The sequence below is a fragment of the Podarcis melisellensis genome (genome assembly GCF_964234715.1).
Source record: "Podarcis melisellensis genome assembly, chromosome: 17".
Taxonomy (NCBI): domain Eukaryota; kingdom Metazoa; phylum Chordata; class Lepidosauria; order Squamata; family Lacertidae; genus Podarcis; species Podarcis melisellensis.
This window is the reverse complement of record NC_138534.1, coordinates 8387401-8403982: the sequence shown is the minus strand read 5'-3', so window position 1 is coordinate 8403982 and position 16582 is coordinate 8387401. Positions and strand designations below refer to the sequence as shown.

At 42.6% G+C, this 16582-nt stretch overlaps 1 protein-coding gene and 1 long non-coding RNA gene across 3 annotated transcripts in view; both read left to right on the top strand.

Moving 5' to 3' along the window:
• LOC309359736 (A.superbus venom factor 1-like) overlaps positions 1-6086 on the top strand; it is a 56414-nt gene extending 50328 nt beyond the window's left edge. Inside the window, exons 35-40 of one of the 2 annotated variants that reach the window (XM_081893697.1) lie at positions 52-157; positions 1826-1915; positions 2360-2446; positions 3166-3249; positions 5123-5258; positions 5792-6086. In XM_081893697.1, the coding sequence (XP_081749823.1) occupies positions 52-157; positions 1826-1915; positions 2360-2446; positions 3166-3249; positions 5123-5258; positions 5792-5933 (645 nt within the window). In that variant the 3' untranslated portion in view covers positions 5934-6086. The remainder of the gene's footprint in view (positions 1-51; positions 158-1825; positions 1916-2359; positions 2447-3165; positions 3250-5122; positions 5259-5791) is intronic. The other variant, XM_081893698.1, reaches the window with a different exon arrangement.
• A 3465-nt stretch (positions 6087-9551) lies between these two features.
• Positions 9552-15578, top strand: LOC309360394. Its single transcript, XR_014164096.1, has 3 exons — positions 9552-9696; positions 10535-13223; positions 15382-15578. It is a non-coding gene; the product is annotated as an uncharacterized lncRNA (long non-coding RNA).
• Positions 15579-16582: the final 1004 nt, after the last annotated feature.

Below are 16582 nucleotides of genomic sequence, written 5' to 3'. Positions count from 1 at the left end.
TTAAAGGCTGGCACCCAAAGACTTGTTTTCTCTTTTGTTTTCCCATCCTAGGTTTCTCACACGGAGGAGGAATGTTGGCAATTTAAAGCTTACAAATATTTTGAAGTAGGTCTCATTCAGCCAGGATCTGTCAAGGTGTACAGCTATTATAATCTAGGTAATGGCTACCGTAGTGTAAAATGGGCTTGCCGATCAGAAGGTCGGCGGTTTGAATCCGGGTGGGGTGAGCTCCCGTTGCTCTGTCCCAGCTCCTGCCAACCTAGCAGTTCGAAAGCATGCCAAAGTGCAAGTAGATAAACAGGCACCGCCACAGCAGGAAGCTAAACTGTGTTTCCATGTGCTCTGTTTTCCATTGTGCCAGAAGCGGTTTAGTTGTGCTGGCCACATGGCCCAGAAAGCTGTCTGTGGACAAATGCTGGCTCCCTTGGCCTGAAAGCGAGATGAGCGCCGCAACCCCATAGTCTCCTTTGACTGGACTTAACGGTCCAGGGGTCCTTTACTAGTTTTTTAGTGCAAAATGTACACTTTACATGAAGGATAGTGACCTTAAACTTAGTCTGAAACTACTCTCGGCTTTGCTGAACTGAAGGACATAAAACACAAGCTGGATTCCCTGAACATGACATGCAGCTCTTCCAGTGGTCTCGGCATAGTAGAACCCAGCCAAATAGGAGTAAGGATTCTGAGAACAAAAGGCAAATGACAAGAGAGCAGAGGCCCACAAGTAGCACTCAGCTCAGCAACATTCCTGCCCTAAGCAGCCAGATATAATTTCCTTCCAAGGGCAGTGAACAAAACCAGGGTGGCCTGGCTCCTAGTTTCCTCTTCTCTACCACTAACCCACCCACGGTGCACATAAGAAAGGCAGAATACTTCTTTCTTTCTTTCTTTCTTTCTTTCTTTCTTTCTTTCTTTCTTTCTTTCTTTCTTTCTTTCTTTCTTTCTTTCTTTCTTTCTCTCCAAACCTTTATTAGGCATTACAGATACAGAACATCTTGAAAGGTCCATATAACTAACACACACACACACACACACACACACACACACACAGCCATATAAGATATATAGTAACAGAAATTTTCATTGGAGTGTCTTCCTGTTAAAAAAGGGGGATAACATATTTTATGTAGCTGGTTGTACAGTAGAAAAGTAGCCCTCTTGATGGGTTTCCCTACGGGACCGCCTCTCCTGGTATGCCCCGCGGAGGGCCTTAAGGTCCACAAATAACAACACTTTGGAGGTCCCAAGTCGCAAGGTGGTTAGATTGGTCTCAACTAGGGCCAGGGCCTTTTCAGTACTGGCCCCGACTTGGTGGAATGCTCTGTCACAAGAGACTAGGGCCCTGCGGGACTTGACATCTTTCCACAGGGCCTTCAAGACAGAGCTGTTCCACCTGGCCTTTGGTTTGGAATCAGTCTGATTCTTATATTTCCCTCCCCTTACGGTTTTGATTTTTGGGCTACTATTAAAATGATGCTGCATTTTAAATTGTATTTCAACCTATATTTTAATAAATTGGGTTGTTGTTGTTTTTGCCTCCCCCCATTATGGTTTATTGTAGTTTTATTGGTGTTAGCCGCCCTGAGCCCAGCTCTGGCTGGGGAGGGCGGAGTATAAATAAAATATTATTAATTAATTAATTAATTAAGTCAGGGTGATGTGCCACTAGTATTCCTTTTGGTAGAAACGGGTCACCCACTCCTGCTCTGTGCATTTCCTAAGGCTTATATTATGGAATCAACCCCCCACCAGGGAATCAAATCGGTGAGCCACACAGGCATGTCAGTGTGGAAGTAAGGACCTCTCTTTTCATTCCTCCTTTCAGATGAGCAATGCACCAAGTTCTACCATCCCTCCAAAGGGAGTGGCCTCCTCGATAAGATATGCCATGGCGAAGTTTGCCGGTGTGCAGAAGGTAAGGCAAAGCAGAGATGCTGCTTCCAGTCACCCAAACACAGCTCTGGGGATGTGGGGAAGGTTGGTCAGCATGGAAACAAAGGTCCTGTCGACATTTGTGGTTTCTGAATTACAGGAATTAATCTAGGGTGTATCCATTATCTAAGGTGCCATAGCGAGGGGTGGGGTTGCTGTTAAAAAAACCAGGTCTTTACAAGATTTGGCAAAATCACTAATAATGGGTTTGGACTGATGCTTCAGTAGTTTGATGAAGGGCCTTCTTGGTGGCTGCTTCCGGACATGGGAACTCCCTCCCTGGAGAAGCCAGACAGGCTCTCTCCTTCATGTCTTTTTGCCAGCAGGTGAATAACTTTTTCTTCCAGCAGGCTTTTGAGATCTGACTACTTTTAATGAAAGGGATGTTTTTATTGTAATTATTTGTCTCTCTCCTCTTCTCCCGAAGACAACTGCTTCTTGCAGAATGATGCAGATAACCCTGTTGATGTTGATGCACGAATGGAAGCAGCCTGCAAGCCAGGAGTGGATTATGGTAACTGAAGTTTAGATTGCCGAGCCCTGTAAATTCAGGAGTGGATGTGTTTTCATGTTAATGACCACCAGCACCTTAGCAACCCTTGGGGGGTGGCTGCCTTGCATTTTCTCATGGTCGGGCTGCTTCCCTCCACATAGTGAGTTGCTACAACACAGAAAACAGGCACTGTGGACACTGTATTACAGTTTGTTGGTGTATGTAGAGTCTCCAATCTATCACAAAAGAACTTATGTATTCTAGAATCAGACCTGAACCGATCAGGAGGCTCTGTATATACAGGCGCCAAAATGCAAACAGATTTTCTGTCTCTCCAGAAATGTTAGCAGCCCTGTTGATGAGGTGCCACTGATGGGAGCTTAGACCAGAGGTCAGCAAACTTTTTCAGCAGGGGGCCGGTCCACTGTCCCTCAGACCTTGTGGGGGGCCGGACTATATGGGGGGGAATGAACGAATTCCTATGCCCCACAAATAACACAGAGATGCATTTTAAATAAAAGGTCACATTCTACTCATGTAAGAACACGCTGATTCCTGGACGGTCTGTGGGCCGGAATGAGAAGGCGATCGGGCCGGATCCAGCCCCCGGGCCTTAGTTTGCCTACCCATGGCATGGACCTTCATGAAAAACACAATACAAGCTGAATGACTTGTTAACCCTTTTATGTGGAAAACATGCAACCATCAATTAATGACTTTTCTCTGTCTTTGTTTTGAAGTGTACAAAACCAAGCTGAGTCGTATAGAAGAAGAAAATGATTATAACAACTACTTCATGGAAGTTCTGGAAATTATTAAAGCAGGTAAGAATTTCCCTCCTGAAGAAAAACATGCCTTGGACACAAAAGCAGGGGCTGTTTATAAAAATATTTCTTGATTTAAACACTCGCTTTCAGCCAGTGATATCCAGTCTGTGTTGTTATGGGACCCCAAGGTTCCTCAGAAACTTCCCTGAAAGGCAGCAGTCCTTGCACTATAACCAAATCAGTAATTTTTAAATATAACAGTAAAAACTACTCTGATAATTTATTATTCCAAAAATGAAACCTTCATCTGGTTGTAAAATATTAAGATTATACCAGCAACAATGTCTTTTTGTAAAAAAAAAAAAATGATTTAAATCAAGCCTTACTGACTAGTGATTTAAATTGATTTGAATTAAATGCAATCCACCCTGATTATGAATAACAAACCCGCATCCCTTCTGAGGTCATTGTTAGGACTTGCAAACTCTGTAAAATATGAAACAATATGTTGTGAGCTGGGAATATTGCCTTTGTCAGTAAGAGCATGGCTGAGGACCTTGAAATACTGGATCTTCCTTCATTATAGAGCCCTATCCCCTAACTCTCTACTTTACGATCTTTTAAGTGATAGTGCAATCTACAATCTATCATTGATTTGTAGGAGAAAGCTGGATTCGATAGGGCTCACTCTAACTGACTTTGAAATCTCTGATCCCAAAGATATATGGGAAATTATCAGGCTCTCACAGAAAAAAGTGTTCTCGCCATGCTTGAGGTTGCAAAGCACAGCACCTGCTCTCCTATCCACTTAAATCTCCCTTTGTGTAGAGATTTCCAAAAGGGATACATGACAAATCTGAAGAAACATGAATCGTGTAGGCTGTTTATGTTGGCCAGATTTAACATGTTTCCCTCGGTGGTAGTGAGAGGAAGATACTTAGCTATCCCAGAATCAGAGCGTCTCTGCAAATGCAGAAAGCAGGAACCCGATACTCTGGAGCATATATTCTTTTCCTGTGATTTTGGCAGTTGTGCCAGAGGACAATTATTTGAGGCCCTAAAATTTAATAGACAGATTTTCACACAACCAACTGTTCAGGACCTGCTGGCGGACAGCGATGACCAAATTACTTTAATAGTGGCTGAATTTTTAAGTGCTGTCCATGAAGAAAGAATGGGCCATGATAAAGAGACTTAGTGGTTTTTAATGGTAGGTGATGTTGCTATGTTGTATTATATTATCTATGTTCATCGATTTATTTCTTGGAGTTAAGAATAAGACTGGGATAAACTGTGTTTGCTGAGCCCGTGTTTTATACAGTCTGTATATGATGCTTGTTAGTTAATGTGTGGTGTGTTATGCCTAATAAAGGATTTTGAATTGAATTGAAATTGAATAACAAACCTTTTTCTGATGAGTAATAACTTGGTCTTTACTTGATACCCAATGCTGAACAGCATCGGTACCAGTTGTATCTTGGGATGAAGGAGGTCCAAAGTTGGGACATCACCACTTAGAAACCTCCCCCATACATTACTACAAATCATTTTGACATTAAAATGTAACACTACCACAAGACCTTATATATGTATATTTATAAGCCAAACTTAACATTCAGATAGGATCTTGGCTCAGATCACAATAGGGGTGTGTCCACACTGATCTTTCCTCCACTTTTTCCAGACACAGCCCATGCTTTAATGCTCTGTGTCGGAACACTTCCCACGCCCTCCGGATCTTTCCCCTTGAAAACTCACTCTTTAAAGCTCAATTGGACCCAACAGCAATCCTTGGAAAACCCAAATTGATGTTGAATCCATTTGAGCACCAGAGAGCATGTTTTTGCAGGGAATGCTCAGAGGCAAAAAGAAAACGTTTAGACACAGAGCATTTAAGCGCAGACGTGTGCCTGTTTTGTCTGATTCCTAGGGAGTGATGCAAACCCAGAAGCCAAGCCCCGCAGGTTTATCAGCCACAAGAGATGCAATGAATCTCTGGATCTGGTGGTGAACAAGGACTATCTAATCTGGAGCCTCAACAGTGACCTGTGGCAAACCAAAACTGAGTATGTATTTCATTTATTTAACGTATCCTCTGCTTCCTCCACCATCAGGTCCATGGAGTGCCTATCGGGAAACAATTCCTTCAGTCCCACTTATTATAAACATGTTTATAAGCATTTGCGCTTCTTTGATTTTTAACTTTCTGGTGGAACTTCATGCCACTATAACTCACAGTTCATCATTGTGACCCTTTCCCACTGCCACCGAATCCCTTAGAAAGCTTTCCGGACCCTCCTGTCAGCTTATTATAGGCAGCATAGATGTGAAATTGACACTGAGACAGTCTCGACAACTGATCCATGGGGCAAGACCTACTAGGGATGAGCTGCTGCGCCCATTAGACCTGACACCCCACCAAGTCTGTGCAGGTTGTGTTCTTGCATGTAAAGAGTTAACTCCAGCTTTAACTGCTGGCTTGCTCCTGTCACCAATCTGCATCAGCTGATAGCTGGTGTCTGGATTCATCCACTCCATTCAGGTCAGCCAGTTTACCTGTGGAGTACCGATTCAAATCTTCCCTTCTCCCCCTTTCCAGTTTCAACTACATGATTAGCAAGGATACCTGGATTGAGAAATGGCCAAATGAAGATGAATGCCAGGACGAAGAATTCCACGACCTGTGCAATGACTTAACTCAATTTTCTATCACACTGATGACTTTCGGTTGTAACACTTAACGATGGAGATGTCAACTGGAGCCCATGAGATGGGTTTGAGTCAGTGTTTGAAAGACACCTTCCCTCCTGAAGTTCACCTTAGGTTTTTTGCTCAATTTCTCCTTAAAGGGGGGGGGGGAGTGTACATGTACCAAATAAAGAATTGATTTCTTACTGTTGTGTCATGTTAATTCTTTGCCAATCACCTTATGTTTCTAATGCTCTTTCAGTTTTTATTCATTTAAAGCACACCATCAGTGTGCATGAATGGGAACACAGGTCTAACAACTTGACACAGGGAAACAACAGAGACGGGAGGCAGGGGTAGATAGTCAAATGTAATTGCAAATTTCTGATGGTTGCTAAAAAAAAACATTAATCAATGAAGTTGACAAATGCATTGTAATATAGGTGATTCCTACATTGGACCTGTTTAGTTCAATAACTTTTTTTCCTGATCTCTTGGGCAGCTGCAGCAAACATAGAAACCTTACAGGCAACATATTTATCTCTATAAATTGATACCCTGTTGTTTAAAGGAAACTCACTGAAGAATCTCTTTCAAAAGCCTTTCAAAATCTCTTTCAAAAGGGGGAAGTATACAGGATACAATGTAATACATAATCAACAATATCCTCCTTCTCACCCTGGCCACAAATGTGTAGACATGTAGGAAAGTGCCCATTTGCTTTCAGGGATAAACTTAAAACTGAGCTAGAACAGATGGTGCACTTACAAGGAAATGCAGGGGAAAGAGAGAGAATCGAATGGAGCCGGTAAGCAGCGGTGGAGCAAGGCAGTAGTTGGAACATTTTGTTTTGCTTTCTCACAGATGGCAGGGGAAAAGAACAGGAGATGTGTCTACAAGCAAGGAAGCTATTTTATTCTGCCCGATTCTGGTAGAATAAAAGGAAACCAAGGTTCTGTGAAGGAGAGAAAATGCAGGTGAATCCAGAGTTTCTTACCACTGTTTTTTATAGAGAGAGACTTTATTCTGGGATCTAACATGTGTTAAAAGATTTGATACAACAGTTTGGGAAGGACACATTAGACTGTGTAAGTGTGCATTCAAGATCAAATCTAAATAATTGTATACCCTTCAATAAGACTCTGTTCCTATCCTTCCCCGTATTCCTCAATGTCTGCTTCTTCCCCAGAAACAACTACCGTATTCGCCTGAATATAAGCTGCACCTGCAAATAAGCCACACCTTTAAAATTCAGGGAAGGGGGAGAGAAAAAAAGACAATAGCCTAATATAAGCAGCTCCCTTAAAATTCCACAGGCACTCACATCTGTAAATGGCAAATGTAGAAGAAAATCCTATAGTAATATCATAAAAGCCAATTTTTGTAAGGTCATGAATTTAAGCCGCACTTTAAATTTTCACGATCAGAATTCGGAAAAAAAGTGAGGCTTATATTCAGGCCAATATTGCTCTCTTCAAGTCCCCTGCTTCGGAGCTTCTTCCACTATTATTTTATAAGAAATTGCAGTTTATAAATGCAATATTTAAATTAAAAATTATTTAGCAACCCTGAACAACCTTTAGGCTGGGAGCAGGCAGCAGTCAAGGTGTGGAAGAAGGTGCCTCTTTATTAGGAATGCTTTCTTAAGGAAAACATGGGAGCTTGCTCAATTAAATGGCCCAGGACCAGTGGTGAGATAAGAATTTGAGTTTGTGCACATGGTCCAAATAATTTGGAAGGGAAAGGCTCAACAACTGCGTTGCTAAAAAATGCAGACTTTTGGCCATCTGTCTTGGATGTTTTCGTTGAGATCCCTGCATTCCAGGGGTTGGACTGATGACCTCTCCACTCTACAGTTCTAGGATTGTAATATTCTCTTCACCCAAATTAGAGCTGCAACCAGATTGCTCCCCAAAATCTGCAAAATCCGACTGCAGGTGTTAATGCTCTACAGAAGCTGGTGACTCTGATATTTATAGACCATTTGAAAATAATATATTTTGACAGTATCTGATTTGCATCTGGTATGTACTAATGGGCACTGTGACATACAAGTGGAGTCAATATTTGATAATATACGGCATGTTGCTGTTAGAGTTACTCTGACCTGACTTGTATGTCATGAAAAGCGATGGTTTCGATTATGTATATAAAGGCTGGGACTTGTGGGCTTCTGGGTTTCTTCTCCTGCATGCAGAAGACTGGAGTTTCATCTTCTGTTTTCAGCTAACCACAGATACCAGTTTTGCCCAAACCAAGAAATGTGCTTTTTGTTACGTAAGGCTTAGGGAAGCCAGCAAGAATCATAAGCAAAAGTTGGTTTGTTTTTCTAAACCACAGATAAGGCTAACCACAGTTTGTGCGTGTGACATATCAGCAACTGTTTTGTCAATTCAAAGTGGAAGCAAAGATTTTCAGTCTCCTCCTTGTGGTTGTACTAGTGGAAAAGTGAGTATGCAGGCCAAAGATTCACTATGGCAGACCCTCCAAGTGTCCTTATTTTCCAGGGACGTCCCTGATTTAGAGAAGCCGTCCTGGTTTCTGATTTGATCCCAGAATGTCCCACTTTTCCTTAGGATGTCCCTATTTTCATTGGAGAAAGGTGGGAGGGTATGAAGTTAATCTGAACCCCGAGCTGTCTGAAGGCAATCCTGTATAGGGAAGGGTTGTTGTTTTTAAAAAAATTTTATATATGTTGGAAGCTGCCCACAGTGGCTGGGGCAACTCAGAAAGATGTGTGGGATATAAATATCAAAATTATCATTATGGAAAGGGATGTCTCTATTTTCATTGGAGAAACGTTGGAGGGTATGCTATGGTTTGTAGTGTTATGTCTAAACAGAACCAGTTTTCCCTTTGCTACTTTTACGTTGGTTTTCAATTGTTGTACCTTGGAACCACAGAATTGTAGAGTTGGAAGGGACCTTGAGGGTCATTCATCTAGCCCAACCCCTGAAATGCTCAAACCCACAACTCTGAAATGAAGAGCCTCATGCTCTACCCACAGAGCTATCTGAGTACTTACACTGATTTTAGATGGTCCTCGCTACTTTGATTTTTATAACTGGTTTTGCCGTTTTGTTGTGTAGAGTTTTAGATGTGTTTGTATACATTTGATGTTTCTAAACCGCCAAGAGAACCTAATCATTTGGGGCCATATAAATTGAAATAAAAGGTGGCGGCGGCCTCAGCTTAGAGACTTTGAGCTATGCAAGGAACCTGGCTGGGCATACCAGGAAAAGGAAGAAGAAGAAAACTGATTCAGAGGTGTCAATCATGTCATAAAATGCCTGTGGGAAAGATTGTGGGGCGGGGGGTGATAGAGAGCAATGATGTCAACAGGGTTGGACTGGTATAAAAGGTAAAGGTAAAGGGATCCCTGACCATTAGGTCCAGTTGTGGCCAACTCTGGGGTTGCAGTGCTCATCTCGCTTTATTGGCCAAGGGAGGCAGCGTACAGCTTCCGGGTCATGTGGCCAGCAGGACTAAGCCGCTTCTGGCGAACCAGAGCAGATCACGGAAACGCCATTTACTTTTCCGCCAGAGCAGTACCTATTTATCTACTTGCACTTTGACGTGCTTTCGAAATGCTAGGTTGGCAGGAGCAGGGACCGAGCAACAGGAGCTCATCCCATCGCGGGGATTCGAACTGCTGACCTTCCGATGGAGCCAAAAGCAATGACATGGGCAGCCAGTTTTCTCCTCCTCTTCCCTGCTAAGTTCTTAACAAAGGCAACACATGGGCTGTGTGTATATTAATGCCATAAAATGCATCCAGGTTGTTCTGACAGGGCAAGGCCCTACTCACATGAATGGGTTAGTCTATTGACAAGATCAGAGGAGCCTTTTGTAAAGTAATACACATGCCCAGGCCGATCCTTCAGAAAGTTTACAAAGCCTTTTTAAGTATAGGTCTGTAATATAACTCCAGAAGAGAGCAACATCATGGGGGCGGGATGTTTTCTGGTACAACACCCCTCTCCACCCCACCCTGAGAAGGCTTATAAAATGTCGCAGGAGTGGGATTGCGAGGGATTTTTCTAGGAACGAGGTGAAACTGTAGAGCTCCCTTGTTATTTTTGCTGTCGGATGTTGTTTATAACACTGCTATATTTATAAAACTGAAATGTGTTTTTTATGTTATTATATTTGCTGCTGTCTTGGTTCGCTGTTTTTCTGAAATGGATTTTGCGCTGTTTGGTTTCGAAATGCATTCCTGTTTCCTTTGTCGGAAGCTACTTTGGGCTGAGATCTTTTTTGTTGCTGTGGTAGAAAAGTGCAAATAAAAGGAAGGAATGCATTATCACCTCAAGAGAGCCAAACCTCTCCCCACAATAAGACTCTTACACCCAGAGTTTGAAAATGCTTAACTTCACAACTGAGTACAGTGTCTTTTCATAGTGACTAATCTGTGTCACGGGGTTTGCAAGAATGGACGCGGCTGTCAACGAAGGCTCGAGTCCAAAAGGTTTCAGAGCATGAGTACTTATGTGAGAAGGAAATGTTGTGTTTTCCCCCAGTTTGGTAACTTATGAGGGGATTTCCCTGTTATCTGAAAGGGCTCACCGTTCCCACCCACCCCCTGCTGTTGATTAGAACTGTTTGTTTAGCTTTTCTCTGGAAACACTCTTGGCCTTGTTCTCTGAAATTTCAGAAGCTGGCATTTCCCTTCCCTGTGATGGAGGGATAAGGAAAAGCATTTTTCTTAAAAGAGAAGGAAAAGTGACCAACTCCATATGCAAATGAGGGACCTACTTTGCAAATGACCAGAGGAGATGCAGAGGGCATGTGAAGCGATAGCTAGGCATGGTGGTAAATGTAGAGAAATTCATGTATGAATAAACTAACCTGAAGCAAATACACCATGGGTAGGCAAACTAAGGCCTGGGGGCCGGATCCTGCCCAATCGCCGTCTAAATCCGGACTGCAGATGGTCCGGGAATCAGCATGTTTTTACATGAGTAGAATGTGTTTTTTTATTTAAAATGCATCTCTGGGTTATTTGTCGGGCATAGGAATTTGTTCATTTCCCCCCCAAAAAATATAGTCCGCCCCCCCGTAAGGTCTGGGGGACAGTGAACTGGTCCCGTGCTGAAAAAGGTTGCTGACCCCTGGTCTACACGCAATTCATAAACATGCAGATATAATAAATTAATAATAATAATTTTTTATTCATACCCCACCCTTCCGGGTTCAGAAAACCGGGCTCAGGGCGGCTAACAACAAATTTAAAACACTTAATTGTAGAAGCAGCATAAAATACAGTATAAAAAGACGAATAACAATAAAATTCAAAGTTCAGAAATCAATTTGGGGGAAATCCATCTAATAAGCATTAGATAGTCACCAGGGCTAGCTGGCTGAATTAGTCCTACTTGGGCCAGGGAGGAGGCCAGGGGAGAATTAGCTGTGGGGTCTCAGAGAGGATGATCTTCATAAAAGGGGAGAGGGAGGGAAGGGAAGGGAAATAAAAGATCAGGCTGAATTCAAATTAAAGGGCAGGCGGAATAGCTCTGTCTTACAGGCCCGATGGAAGGAGGTTAAATCCTGAAGGGCCCTGGTCTCATGGGACAGAGCATTCCACCAGGTCGGAGCCATCACTGAGAAGGCCCTGGCCCTGGTGGAGGATCTGATTTCCTTAGGGCCCGGGACCTCTACTATGGTTATTCATGGACCTTAAGGTCCTCTGAGAGGCATACCAGGGGAGGCAATCCCGTAAATATAGATATGCCAACACCAGTCACATGAAGGGTGCTGACCTGGACTGCTTCTCTTTTTCTAAAAGGTGCAAATTCCTCTGCTTTGGTTTTTTTTTTTTTGCAAAATGCAATAAGCTATTTCTGATGTCCCCTCTCCTTTCTCCAGCTCTAATCAAAAGCACAGCCATCCCCTTTTAGCAATCAAAGGTCACTTGCTCGTGACTTTATCATGATGTCAGCGCATTATTTGCTATGACACTCTGATCTGCATCTCCTTTAGAAATATCTCTTTCCCTGTCCCATAGTGGGAAGGCTAACAAAGGACGGGTTAATGCTCCCAGTCCATGACCCGGTTCCGGGAATCTTGAAGCTAGGATACCCACTGCAATATTGTGCAAGATACATAAACAACTCCAGGGCCACCTTATTTCAACAAACAGTGTCTTTGCAGGGAATTCAGTGTAGCCTTATGGCAATTGTTCCATCAGTGCAAACATTTCAGCTTCCCAGACAGAACAACTGTTCTCTTCTCCCAAACCTGCCTTCCCCCAGCCTGTTGGAGGGTGCCAGGGGAGGAATGGGGATGGGGAAAACCCCCTGGGCTAGCAGAAATCCTTGTGCGGGCCTCTGCTAACAGGTGAATCCAACCACAAGTGCTATGGTGTAACCTGTTACAACATTTTATGTTGTATGCTTTTATATTACATGCTTTTATACATGTTCAATTGAGGTGCTGTTGTTTTTTTAAGTCAGGGCCTCCAGTGGAACTCGCAGCCAAGAACTGGTGCAAAGGCGAATAGCATGTAACAATCACACAACCTGGATTGCTCGGCTGGTTAGAGAGTCCTGCTGATAATGCCCTGGCTGCAGGTTTGATCCCTATGTGGGACAGCTGCATATTCCTGCATTGCAGGGTGTTGGACTAGATGACCCAAAGGGTCCCTTCCAACTCTGCAATTTAGTGGTTCTATGATCAGTCAATAACCTGCCTTGATTATACAAATGTATGTGGATTTTAAGGGATGTGGGTGGTGCTCTGGGTTAAACTACAGAGCCTAGGACTTGCCGATCAGAAGGTCGGCGGTTCGAATCCCCACAATGGGGTGAGCTCCTGTTGCTCGGTCCCGGCCAACCTAGCAGTTTGAAAGCACGTCAAAGTGCAAGTAGATAAATAGGTACCGCTCCAGCGGGAAGGTAAACGGCGTTTCCATGTGCCACTCTGGTTCGCCAGAAGCGGCTTAGTCATGCTGGCCACATGACCCGGAAGCTGTACGCCGGCTCCCTCGGCCAATAAAGTGAGATGAGCACCGCAACCCCAGAGTTGGTCATTACTGGACCTAATGGTCGGGGGTCCCTTTACCTTTATGTGGATTTTACATAAATGCAATGTAATAAAACAATCAAATATGTCTGTTTTTAACTTTTTATAGTTTTATTGTGTGGCTTTATTGCTGCAATCTGCTTTGTTTTTTTTTTTTTTTAATGATATAGCCATATACAAATACTTTTTGTGCTCTTAAGGTTCTGTCTCTTCCAGACTTTTGCCACAGAATCTCTTTTACTCGGGTCTCATCCACACTCCCGCTTGTCCCGTGCATAGAGCCCAAAACACTTGGACCTGTGCTTAGAAATACAGTGCAAAAGGTAAGGTGGATAAACCCTTGGTTCGCTCCATAGGATGCCTTCAACTACAGCTCCTCAAGAGAAGTACCTATATGGAAGGAATTTAAAACTCTAATGACACTGGCACATGTAAAAGCAGTGCTATTTTTCTAGAAAAAGAGGTGCTGAAACTGAGTTTCCAGAGAGTTCCGGCTGGGGCGAAAAAAAGCCCTGTGTAAAAGCACACTAAAATATAATTTTGTCACACCCTTCTGTGTTGGTTCATTATAACAAAATTGATGGGGATTCACATTGCATACATATTTCCCTTTAAATGTTTTTGGCTCATCTGGAGTAGGAGTCCAGCATTTGTGCAACGTGAAAACACTCATCCTCCTCTGTGAAAAATGACTGATCTTGATAAAGGTATTTTTACATTGCTGTCTCCACCAATTAAAAAACCACAATGCAGTAAAGTGATGAAGCTGGATCTGAATTCATTGACTGCTGCACCTCCTTTTAGGAATTAGAGACCTCTTGAAATGCCCTTGGGGCCTCCTGCCTCTCACCTGCAGCACCTAGAGCCATAGATCACTTCTCACTCCCCGTGTTAGGACACTTGCTTTTGAGCAAGCTGTACTGAATGTTTGGCTGAAGTAAACACGCAGACATGTTGCGAAAGAATGTCTTTGGAGATTGTCCAAGCTCCATTTCTGTCCAAATACCGTTGCCAAGAAAATAAACCTGTTACTGGAATCCAGCTGATGACTAGAATTTCCTGATTAACTCTTGATTGATTTGCATGGATAATTTGTAAATTGCTGTTTGTTTGACATCTTTTTTATCTAGGAACTTTTATCTGCAAAGAGTCATCATAACCCATTCCATTTATTCCTTTGGCCTCCAAACATTCTTAAGAAAAGGCATGAAGAAACAGTTAGAGCATGCCAGAAGATGCTGGTCTTTGTAACTTGCAAAGAGCTAGCTGCAAGTCTTCCACTGGCGAACTTCAGCAGAAGGGCCAAAATGTGTTTGAAAAACACACCTGACCATTCACAAATTGTGATTATGCAGTTCCCATTTGCACTTTTAAGGAAATGGATGTACATGGGATTTTTGGAGCTCCCCCCACCCAAATTGTTCCCTAGCCATGGCTCTTTGCAGACATGATTTTCCATATGAGATTGCATTTAGGGCCAATTTGGGGGCTCACTTTGGACTTGCAGGACATTTGTGCAATCCCTTCCAGGTTATTTATTTAATAACTTTACATTCTGCACCTCCAACTCCCTAGAGTTTCTTTTTTTTATAGAATATTTATTAAGATTTTTTATAATAATACAATAAAAAAAAAAAAGTAACAAAAATACAAAATAAAGATAATTAAAAACACACAGATTTTCCATTGCTTATTTTCCTTTAGCTTGTTTCCTGGACCTCCTCATACCTCCCTTTTTTGTATTCCACTTCAGATTGTTGGTTCAGCAAATCCTTACTATTAAATTTTCACCTGTTTCTAACCCTTTTTTCATATTCTCTTAAAGCATTAGAGCTGGAAACCACTTAATTTCTATCCAACATCATTCTAACATTCATTAATTTTACAATATTTCTGTAGGTAGTCTTTAAATTTCTTCCAATCTTCTTCCGCTGACTCTTCTCCCAGGTCCCGGATTCTGCCAGTCATTTCTGCCAATCCCATATAGTCCATCACCTTCGTCTGCCATTCTTCCAAAGTGGGTAGGTCTTGTTCCAACTCCCTAGAGTTTCCATGTTCACCATTATATTTTTTAAAAATAATAATAAAAGCAGAATATTCCCTGGCCATGTACGAGAAAACCCTATTAAAGAGATTGCCATCTCTACAGCTGTGTGCAATTGGTCTTTCAGAAATTTCCAATGCGGTGACTAGACATTGCCCTCAAGGTAGAGGACCTGGTACAGTTTTTGTTGGAATGCCCTCCACATGAACATCTGAGGACCTGATATCTTGAGTCCCTTGTTGCTGGGATTAGTGACAACTCTCCTTTAAGCAAACGTTTTGTTCATATTGCCTGGGAAAGATTGTTCTGTATCATATAGGACTGACTTTAGGGAAACAGAAGTTGCTTACCATGTTATTATATGTTGATATCTGTAGGTAAGTTACTGAAATGGCATAATCTTTAATCATATTTTTGTATGGCTTAATGTATTCTAGCTCCGAGGGCCTCCTGGCGGTTCCCTCACAGTGAGAAGTGAAGTCACCAGACAGAGGGCCTTCTGGGTAGTGGCACCCACCCTGTGGGACACCGACCTGTCAGATGTCAAGGAGATAAACAACTATATGACTTTCAGAAGACATCTGAAAGCAGTAATGTATAGGGAAGTTTTAAATGGTTGAAGTTTCATTATGCTTTTATACCCACAGACCCTGATTTAGAGAAGCCATCCCAGTTTCTGATTTCATCCTGGAGTGTCCCACTTTTCCATAAGATGTCCCTATTTTCATTGGAGAAATGTTAGAGGGTATGGAGTTATCCAATCCCCAAGCCATCAGAAGGCAATCCTGTATAGGGAAGGGTTTTTTTTAGGTTTTTTAAAAAACGTTTTCTTATGTTTTTATATATGTTGGAAGACGGCCAGAGTGGCTGGACAACACAGAAAGATGTGTGGGGTATAAATAGTAAAATTATCATGGAATGGGAAGTCCTTATTTTCTTTGGAGGTATGTTGGAGGGTATGCACCCAGAGAGGCTAGGGCAATCCAGTCTGATGGACGGGGTACAATGATGAGGATGATGATGTTTGTATAATCTGGTAGACCTGTTGTCCCTTCCGCACACTTAATTTTTCTCCTTCCCAGTAGTGAGATAAGTGGGGGAGGAGAGGGGAGGCAATGGGTGAGCCCAAGGCCCACCCGCAGTCTCTCCCAAGTAAATAAATAATTGTGTGTAATAAGTAAAAAGAAAGAACATTTGCATAGGGCTCTTGCAATACAAGTGCTTCAAGCCAAGATGCCAAGAAGTTCAAAGCAATTGGAAAGACCTCTTGTTGCTATTGACCATGCAAGACTTCCTTCTTAGGGGATAGATACTGGTTGGGAAGCTGCACCCCAGGACTGGACTGGTGTGTGTGTGTGTGTGTGTGTGTGTGCGCGCGCGTGTGTCAGAAAGAGAAAGTTTTCAGTCGGCCTTTGAACCTAGGATTGGCCCAGATCATGTTTGTATGGTATGCCAACCCCCACCAAGATTATCAAGAGCAGGTTGCACAAACATACTGTTTAGCTGTTGCTGTAAAAAAAAAAGGGGGAGGAAAAAGACAAATCGTGGTCATTTTTGACAGCCTTGCTAATTTATTTTGAAATTCCCAGGTTGCTCCAACTCCTCCCCATTTACTGATTAAACACAGAGAGATTGCAA